The 9858-nt window shown below is 43.6% G+C and overlaps 2 protein-coding genes across 4 annotated transcripts in view; both read right to left on the bottom strand.

Annotated features, from left to right (window-relative positions):
• Nucleotides 1–5555, bottom strand: part of LOC117949706 (bromodomain-containing protein 1-like) — a 15981-nt gene extending 10426 nt beyond the window's left edge. For all 3 annotated transcript variants that reach the window (XM_034880222.1, XM_034880224.1, XM_034880223.1), the window contains exons 1-2: nt 5236–5555; nt 261–1665 (exon numbers count right to left, since the gene is read on the bottom strand). In XM_034880222.1, the coding sequence (XP_034736113.1) occupies nt 261–1645 (1385 nt within the window). In that variant the 5' untranslated portion in view covers nt 1646–1665; nt 5236–5555. The remainder of the gene's footprint in view (nt 1–260; nt 1666–5235) is intronic.
• A 1432-nt stretch (nt 5556–6987) lies between these two features.
• The window catches only part of ftsj1 (FtsJ RNA 2'-O-methyltransferase 1), an 8907-nt gene continuing 6036 nt past the window's right edge, over nt 6988–9858 (bottom strand). The window contains exons 9-10 of the mRNA XM_034879019.1: nt 9490–9593; nt 6988–7563 (exon numbers count right to left, since the gene is read on the bottom strand). Of these exons, the coding sequence (XP_034734910.1) occupies nt 7390–7563; nt 9490–9593 (278 nt within the window). The 3' untranslated portion in view covers nt 6988–7389. The remainder of the gene's footprint in view (nt 7564–9489; nt 9594–9858) is intronic.

Genomic DNA, 9858 nt, shown 5'->3' with positions numbered 1-9858 from the left:
CACACACACACACACACACACACACACACACACACACACACACACACACACACACACACACACACACCTCTTTCGTGTTTGTTTTGTGTGGCAGGGCACCTTTAAGTATGAACTGACTCCTGATACTTGACATTGCAGGAGTTCATTGGGAAACTATTCATTAAAATCAGGAGTAAGAAGGAGAGTGTATTCAGTTGAAGTTAAAATTGATTATTAATTAATGTGAGAGCTGCATTCTGGGAGTCTTGTTTGCGGCTTACCTTGAGGCAGTGATACTTGGCCCGGAGTTGTTGGGGGTCTCAGGTTCTGGTTCTGGTTCAGACTCCCTTCTTTTACTCTTCTTCTTATGCCAGCCCTTGGCCCGGGACTTCCCCCTCTTGTCGGCCCTTTTGTAGCAGGCGCCGTTTTTCGGATGCGGCTCCTCGTAGATGCTGAGCTGCCGGCGGTCGCAGCCGTCGGGCGTGTGGCTGCAGCAGTACGCCGTCTTTTTCACAGAGAAGGTGGCACCGCCGGACGGCGTCACTTCTTTGACGGGCTCCATCTTCATGTAGAGGCCGGCCTTTTGGGCGCAGCTGACGTGGAAGGCGGTGTAACAGTTGATCTTGTCGCACTGAATGCACGCGCCGGTGCCCTTCTCCTTGCACAGGTAGCATGTAAGCTTCCAGCGCGCCGGCGGGATGTTGCTGACGCCGTCTATGGGCTCGATGAAAACCGTGTCGGAGAAGCCCACCTCGGGCACCCACAGAGCGCACACCACGTGGCCCCAGCGGTCGTCGTCTGTCCTCTTCAGGGCGCCGCCTCGGTTGGGGCAGAAGACGCAGTCGGCGGGCCGCGACGGACACTGCATGCAGTGGCGGCACAGCCACTGGCCCTCGGGGACGTACGGCACGCCGTAGCACTCCTGGTGCACGGCGATGTTGCAGGAGTCGCAAAAGAGGATGACGTTGCTGTCGGCGCCATCGCCGTCCATGCAGATGCAGCAGACGGCGTCCTCGTCCACCAGCGACTGCAGTTCGCTCTGGCCCTGCGTGGCCGCGTGCGACTCCTTCTCGAAGCGGTCCATGAGGAACTCGAAGAGGTTGTAGGACACCTGGCTGACGCCCTCGCTCTTCCTCTTGTCGTTGATGAGCTCCAGCCAGGCGTAGTCTTCCTCGTCCATGTCGTACTCCACCTCGTCATCGAGCTCTTCCTCCGTCCGCTCCGTGTATTTGAAGTACGCCGGCGGCCGCCTCGGCACCACCGGCAGGTTGTATTCAACTGTTCTAACCTTTGGCTCCAACAGGCCGCCGGTGCTGCCGTGAGTCGCGGTGCCGCCGCCGCCACTGGCGTGCGAGGCCACTAGCGCCGCATTCTTCTTCTGCTGGTTGTTTTTGAGGCGCACCGAGCGCACCAGGACCTGCTGGGACTTCTCGTTGTTTTCCTTGTTGCTGTTGCACTCCATGATCTCCTGCGCCGTGGGGTCGTCGTCGCTGATGACGTCCAGCTTGTCGAAGATGCTGAGCCGGTGCACGCGGCCGTCCACCTCCAGCTCCACGATCCGCTGAGCCTGGGCGTACGTCAGCGTCTCCCGGTTGGGCGACGGCTTGATGGGAGACGAGTCCCTCTTCAGCACCGCAGGTCTGTGATGTCGACTCTTCTTCTTCATTTTGAAGCCGTAAAGACCCTGAACACCAGACAAATTTGAACAACGTTGTCAGTGCCTCGCTTACGGGTTTAATTAGGTGTTCACCGCCTACTGCGCAGCGTCTAGTTTCAAAATTGCAACGCCCTTGTCCAGGATATTTTGGCCTCAGTTTTTTGCACATGGAGAGGACGTGGAGACGCGTCATGTTAATGTAGTCTATGGATTACAATGTGATCCAAAATTGGGAAGAGATTATTAACAATTAATCAATTCCCGATACGACATCATCACAATATTTATGCCACATTATTATTGTGATTTTAAAAATATTGCAATATTCTAAGATATATATATATATATATATATATATATATATATATATATATATATATATATATATATATATATATATATATATATATATATATATATATATATATATATATATTGCATTTTATAACCTTTTTTTCAATTTATTTTTCCCAATTTCAAACTTTGTCCCCAAAAGGAAAATGTCAACATCTGGATTATCTAAAGAAGATACATTTTTCCGTTTGTTCATAGCATTTTAATTTTATTGCTGCAAAGTGGAATTGTCAAGACAAACTGACCAACACACACATATATATATATATATAATATAATAAAAATCTATACTTGGCGCCTGTGTATTTTTTTTTCGCCCACCCCTAATTAACATGTGACTCACGTGAGGTTAGGGCTTGGCGATGTGGAGAGTATCAAATGTCACAATATTTTAACAATAAAAACAAATAGAATAGTTACAACAGTCTGGTTAGAGCAGGAAATGACATCACTTTACTGCCTTTTAAAACTAGGAAAAGACAACACTTGTGCCATATTACGATGTCCAAAATCTAAGACGACATCTAGCCTCATATCACGATAGATATAATATCGATATGTTGCCCAGGTTTACGTGACGTTGCGACAGCAACTGACGAGTTTGTGAAGCATCAACGAGCACATTGGATTTAACCAAACCTGCAGTAATGATTAACCCCCTTAAACCTTGAGGGAACAATGATGGGCAGCTAATGTGTGTACACAAGGGTGTCATCACCTCTTCTAACGTTAAGTCATGGACGACCAGAGAATTATGTAAAGAAACACTCCACTTTTTATCTCTGGAAGTGAGTCAGTTTAGTTCCAGTGTGGTTTACTCATTCTGCAAACTATGAACTATCAATGTGTTACTGATGCAACAGGGCTGGGCATTATACGACTTTACATTTTGGATATTGTAACGTGATATAACACACGTGTTGTCTTTTCCTGGTTTTGAAGACTGCATTACAGTAAAGGGATGTCATTTTCTGAACTTAAAAACCCTACTACCCTTTATATTATTTGCCTTTACCCACGAAGTCATTGTTTCTACGCTCTTGTTGTGTTAATACTTTGTGACAGCAAAGTTTATATATTTTTAGTACATATAAAGTATGTTTTGTCTCCGTCTATATCTGCATTTACACGGTCACTCTGCCACACAGTCAACGGACAGGATGCATCGCTCCACAAAAGACACAAAATATTGTACTTATTGTGACACATTCAATATATTATTGCGCAAAAAGATATCACGATAACAATATTAAGTTGATATATCACGCACCCCTAGATTAAATGGCCCCGTGTGACTGTTGCCTCAAGTACTGAAATGGGTCCATGTGCATAATGAGAACTTTTACTTTTGGTATTTCAAGTATATTTTGATTCCAATTCTTTTAGGTAGGTTCTTAAATGCAATAAACTGCGGTATTGCCATCGGAGTACTTCTTCCACCACTGGTTGAGAGCAACTGCAAAAAGACAACTTGCACAAGAGAACAGGGTTAGAAACAACTTTATTGGTCAAGTATGTGTCAACCAAGCATGTTGGCCAATAAAGTTATTTCTAACCCTGTTCTCTTGTGCAACTAACACAAAAACCAGAATGCAATTGTACCCTGAAGTCTTCTTGCAGCTTTAAATATGAAACCCCAGTGTATGTTTGTGCAGCTTTAATTTATGAGATTAAGTTTTCATTTGGCTGCTAAACATAGTAAAATTAAGGACATGTTTTACCGTTGCTCAAGCAATGTTTTTGTCACATTAAATCAATTAGGGTACAATTCCAGTGAAATGAAATCCCCCCTCGTGCAAGCTTGTCTGCATTATAACACTTAGCGCTGATCAAATAAACAAGATTTAGGCTATCTAGTTTAGATAGTTAGTTAGAGTTTTTCACCGCCGATGACTACTGCACAGCGTCTAGTTTCAAAATTAAGAAGTTGGCGGCATCCTTGTCCGGGATATTTTGGCCTCACTGTTTTGTACATTGGGAGGACGTGGCGACGCGTCGTCCATCTTTAGGCACAGCCTATGGATTACAACGGTATTGTGATGCAAAATTGGGAAGAGTTGTTAACAACATTGGCAACCAAGAGTGTAATATAAACATGGCAGCGACGTCTGTTGAGCAGAGAGCCGTCTTCCATTTTTATATAACGTCACAGTCTACGTCAGTGGAAATACTCCAACTGACGCCAAACGCATGACTTGGAGTTTTTCTGCTGACCTGTGAGTAGGGAGTAAAGTAGGGCTGCACAATTAGTCGTAATCAAGACATCAACTGGTGCAATAATCGCACTTCACAAGGCTGAGTGACGTATCGTGAAAGATACTCCGATTTTTTTGTGGTAGTTGAAAGATATCGGTAGAAAACTGTAGTTTTAATTTGACATGTCACTTTTTGTTTTAATAGGGGTGCCTTTAATGTTCAATAAAATGTGAATTTCTCACATTTGGCTTTAAATTTAACGAGCAGTTTGCTAAATTTTAGCAGAATTGAGTACAGTTTAATATCAGTTTTATCAAGTAATATTGGTATCGCGATATTCAACATTATCGCACATTGCTTGTTCTCCTCGTATCGTGCAACCTTAGAGGAAAGTTTAACATAATTAATTTACATATGCAACCAATATTATTGTCATAAAGAGTTATTTGAATATCGGGCAAAACATAACATCCCTTTAAAAGGGGCGGAAACCTACTGTGATAACGTTTGCTGGGTGAATGACAGAGAAGCACCGAGCAGCACCGCTCCGCACCGAGCGGCTCAGCTCGCTCAATGAAGCCGCCGAGAGCTGCTTGTTTTCGGATACAATCGGCTAACAGCCGCGGCGGCTCGTTCGGTTTCTCTCGGTTGAACTGTGTGTGCTGGCCACCAGCTAACGTTAGCACCTAGTTACCAAAACCCCAACGTTGATCTTTTGTTATTATTTGAGACAGCTTTAAAGTGGTCTGCCAAACCACGATCTGTTACACCAAAAGACGACCTGGTGGTGGTTTACGACCAGGCGGCGGCCCAGTGGCCGGTTAGACGCATTAGGACACTCCGTCCACAGACTGGGCTAACGTTAGCCTGCTAGCATTACAACTGACGGGGGGAGGAAATATGGCGACCAACACAACAAGAAGCTGCCTCAAACGGGAAAAGGTGGTTTTCCTAAGACCAGCGTGGACTAGTTTTGGATTTAAACCAGCCCAGACTGTAGGGGGGGTTATATGAAAGAGATGTGGGAAAAATGAGACTGAACTTACCTCCTTTATTATCACGAATTCAGCTTATAAAAACAGCAGCAATGGCGGTGCGGCCTGCAGAGCGAAGCGGCAGTTAAATCCACATTCAGTCCGCTCTTCCAACGGCGGCTGCGGCTCGCGCTGAACCGAGTTAGGCTTGAGAGTGGCCGACAGGTATCCAGGGCGGCGGAGACAGTTTCAGAGTGTTATTGACCAGGTGATCAGAGTAAATACTGATCAATGTAGGGCTGTTTGGAAGCAGTTAGAAGCGGCAGAGCACAGCGGCTGCCCGAGCTTCTCTTCCCCCAACAACAATGCGGTTGTGTGAGACCTTACGTCGTCCAGACGTCATCGCGTACAAACGAAACCCGGAAGTGGCTTCACCGCTTTCTTTAACTGTCTATGGGCGTCACCACCATGAAACTAGTACAAGTTCTGTTGTTGTCCTCGGGTCAAATTGACCAGTTTTCCTTTATTAATGTTCTTTTTAATTCCCCCAAAATAACATGATTGATTCCACACAACGCTCTTTGGCAGGTACACATCTCTACAGTCATTAATTTTGGGGCGTCTTATTTCATTTTATAGCATTTGAAAAGACTAATTGAAGTGTTTTTGAAATAGTATTGAGTAAAAGTTGACATATTCCAGTCTGTGATTATCCATCAATGTACTTTCCTTTAATTTAGTCTCAATAATTCATAATTTCTGCTTTCCTAACTCAAACATTAGGTATAATTTCCTATAAATGAGGTTTATTGACCATAAATTCCAAAAATAACTGTAAAACTAAAGTGAATAAGTTAGTGTTACGTAGTGTTGAAAGTAACAAACATTGGGGGGAAAAAAGCATCAAAAGTGTTGAAAAAAGGGACAAAAACGCAAGAAAACATTAAAAAAATCCTGTAAAAAAAAGTGCTGATTATTATCAACCATGGAAAAAACAAAAAAACTCAACATTATCGCTTTTGCCGACATTTTTGTAAGTTTATCAATGTTGCGGGGGCTTTTTTTTGTTTTTAGTGTTTTTTTTCTAAGTTTTTGGATATTTTTTATGTAACGCTTCTTTCGACAGACAATTTCTTTTCCTGTTTGGTATTTGCTGTCTCAGCAGTGGAACATAGGCAACAACACAATTAGAGGCAACTTTCTAACGTTACTTCAACTGATCTCCACTGAGAGGTAAATATTGTACTTTTTTTTATTCCTCTACATTTGTCTGGCAGCTTTATTTACTATTTAGATGAGTTTCCATCCCCTTCCTGTCCAGTGAAAACAAAGTATCTCTGGATGTTTGTTAATAATAGACATTCTCCTAAATTAAAAAAATAAAATGTTTTATATTCTGCTTTTCTTTGGCTACAAGGGTTGCTTTTGTTAAATTATTATTATTATCGGCACTGGGTGGACATAGAGATGTACATAACTGGTCATTTGTACTGAATGGATTGCTAATTAAGTGAAGAAATTGCAATGAACACAAAGTAAATAAATAAAAAATGTCTTTGAAAAGCCTCTTGTATCAGCTGGGAAATGCATCGTGACAAAGCTGCAAAAGCCTGTTTTTCATTAGACGCGTGGTTTTAACACGACAGCGACCCTAGAAACACACGATGTCTGATAGAATATGACGCCCTGCTGTAGATTAAACTACACAACAGTTTATAATATAATAATAATAAAAGGAGTTAAAAGTAGCACAACCATAAACATCTACAGAAGAGAGAAGAGACAAAACACATAACTCAGATTTGAATGAAATAAAATACAATACATGTTAACCTCCGAAGAATTACTTTATTTTTTTAAAAAAGGTTTACAATTCCCCAATGGAGGATCTGTCACGAAAGACTCACATAAAATCAGACTAAACAGTAAAAACGTATCCTTCTGCTTGGAAAACCATCCGGTACGAGCATGTTTAGCCTAGCTTAGCACGAAGACCGGAGGCGGGAGGAAACTTCTATTCTACGTCTACATGTAGTTTCGTCCTGCCTCCGGTCTTTGTGCTAAGCTAGCTCGGCTAAACATGCTTTGGACCTAGCCCTGGTCATAAATGAAACTGGTCTCCATCTTCTAATCAGATGGAAAAGAATTGAGGTTTTCCAAAATGCCAAAATTGTCATTTTTAATAATAACTCGGTTCCTTTTCCCACCAATCCGCAGCTGTCGGGCGGATCAGGTGGACTCGGCCGGTGGATCCGTCTCGTCTTGGCTCTGGTTGGGACGGGTGGACAGAGTGTCCTCTTTGGACAGCAGGTTGTTTTTGCGGAGGTGGCAGGCCTGCTGGTAGGGGGGGCGTATGGGCGGCTGGGTGGGGGGCGTGTACTGGTACTGTTTACCGGCATCCAGCTGCAGGAAGAAAACAGTCAGCGGGTCTGAGATTTTGTTTGGAGAACAGGGAAAAATGATAAAAACTGGAACCTAGAAATCTTAAACGTGCTCTAAGCGATCATGAGCCAACATGTCCTCAGTACCCGCAAGACCACCTGTCCCCTGAACACACTGTAAAAACGCGGTCTCTGTAGACAGCCCAGGGTCCACAAACAATCTGTGCCAACCTGCACCACCAAACAGTGTTCCAGCGTTCCAGCCAATAACTGACAAGAAGGATTTGGGGGTCTGGGGGGGTCGGGGGTGGGGGGGGGTCGGGGTGTTAGCGCGCCGGAGGGATGGGATGAGGAGGAGGAAGGGGACAGCTAGCCTCGGTCTTGTTTGATAAGTACCTGTTACACAAACTCCAAGGCAGTTCAGTTCTTGGCTTTTGGTTTTTTACCCTCATAGTTAGGGCTGGGCAATAAAAACAAAACCCCAAATCCCAGAAAGATCCAATTTAAGACCCGGTCCACCCCCCGTCCCCGTCCCCGTTAGGTTGACTGTATTTCCATTGAACAGCGCCAGGCCCGGTGTCCATCTGTTTCCATTCTTTGTGCTAAGCTAACAGGCTTCAACAGTAACCTTAAGTCACGGCTTTGGTTCATACCTCGGTTCAGACATCACGGTTCAGTAAGAGTTTGGTACAATGGAGGGAAAAGCAAAACAAAACTGTAAAAGGAAATTAGTATTTGTATTGTTTGAGTCTCAGGCTGTACGGCCTGGTGTCATCCAGTCTCCCCCTGAGCCCTCTGCAACCGCCTGAAGTATGTACTGTAAGATGGAAACAGTGAATAAGAAGTACCCCGCATCGTCTTCAGACTCCATCGGGAACTTCAAAATAAGACCATCGGCTATAAAAAAGAGCATCTCTTAGTTATGAGCATGCAAATTACATAGAACAACAACAACTATGTGGACGGGACGGCACGTTGTAATGAGGTTCGAGTACATGCAGCAAATACAAATATGTGTCTAAAGGCTGGTTAAGTACTGTGAGGAGGAGAAGTTGGACAAGTTTTTTGGTCTCGTTCCAGGGGTTAGCACATCTGGGTGATGGCGTCGGATATGCGTTAGCATGTTAGATGTATTTCAACTCACATACCCGACAACTGCTGAACAACGCTGACACACAGTCCTGGTCTGATCCACAGTCCAGGTCTGATCCGCCGCTCCCTCGCCTGTACTACTGGAACTGAGCCGAAGACGGAGGTTTTGGAGGGGGGCGCACCAGGCGGGACTGTGGGTGAGTAGCTCATACAACCACACTTCAAAAAATCCAAACTATCTCTTTAACTCTTTTCAGACATGGAGTATGTTACATTACTGGCTTCCTCCATCTTTTAAAGTGTGTGATTTTGACTGTTTTTGTACTTTAATTTAAATTGTAACTGGTGTGCTGTCTTGGCCAGGTCTCCCTCGGAAAAGAGATTTCAATCTCACGGGACTTCCTGGTCAATAAAAGGTTAAATAAATAAAAGAAATGTTTAAAGCGATTACTTTTTGTCATTCAGACAGGACATTTACAGAAGGAGCTGATACATTTGGGGTTCATTAACGGATAAATGAAGGGATTAGAATAGTTTTCATGCAATTGATAATTAGGAGGGATTTTTACACCTTAAAAAAACACTAAAAGTGCAGATAATCCATTCAAGAAAATACGGCTTTTTCTTGTTTTTTGTTGCATTTTAAGAAGTTTCTTCCCCTTTAAAACTCCTATCAAAAGGTTCTACATCACAATCCATCAATTCATCTATTAATCTCCTTATAAATCCACTAAAATACCTTAATTAAAATACGGCATTGAGCACAGTTATTCAGTTGATACAAATGATTCAAGCAGTCTTGTTTTTAATGTAAGAACCAGTTTAACTCAGTGAAGGTAAACCTGGGTCTGGTCACCTGTAGGGGGTAGGTCCTGTCTGAGTCGAAGGCGCTGAGGTCCCCGCACGCCAGGAAGGGAACGATGATGCGGTTCGGACCCTCTAACTGGTTAAAGTCCACATCTGAAGGACAGAGACCAGAACACACTGAGGAGCAGCAGGAGCAGGGCACCCAGGAGAACTAAAGACCGATCCAGCTCAGATTTACAGACTCTACAGAAACAGACTGCCGGTATGTAACCTCTTGAAATAAGAAATGCTTTTGATAATAGGGCTGCACAATAATTTTGGTTTTTTTAAAGGTCATGGGGCTCTTTGGATGCTTTTATATAGACCTTAGTGGTCCCTAATACTGTATCTGAAGTCTCTTTATATAGACCTTACTGGT

The sequence above is a fragment of the Etheostoma cragini genome, chromosome 8 (genome assembly GCF_013103735.1).
Source record: "Etheostoma cragini isolate CJK2018 chromosome 8, CSU_Ecrag_1.0, whole genome shotgun sequence".
NCBI classification, from domain to species: domain Eukaryota; kingdom Metazoa; phylum Chordata; class Actinopteri; order Perciformes; family Percidae; genus Etheostoma; species Etheostoma cragini.
The sequence above is the reverse complement of the archived record's forward strand: the minus strand, read 5'-3'. Positions and strand labels throughout refer to the sequence as shown.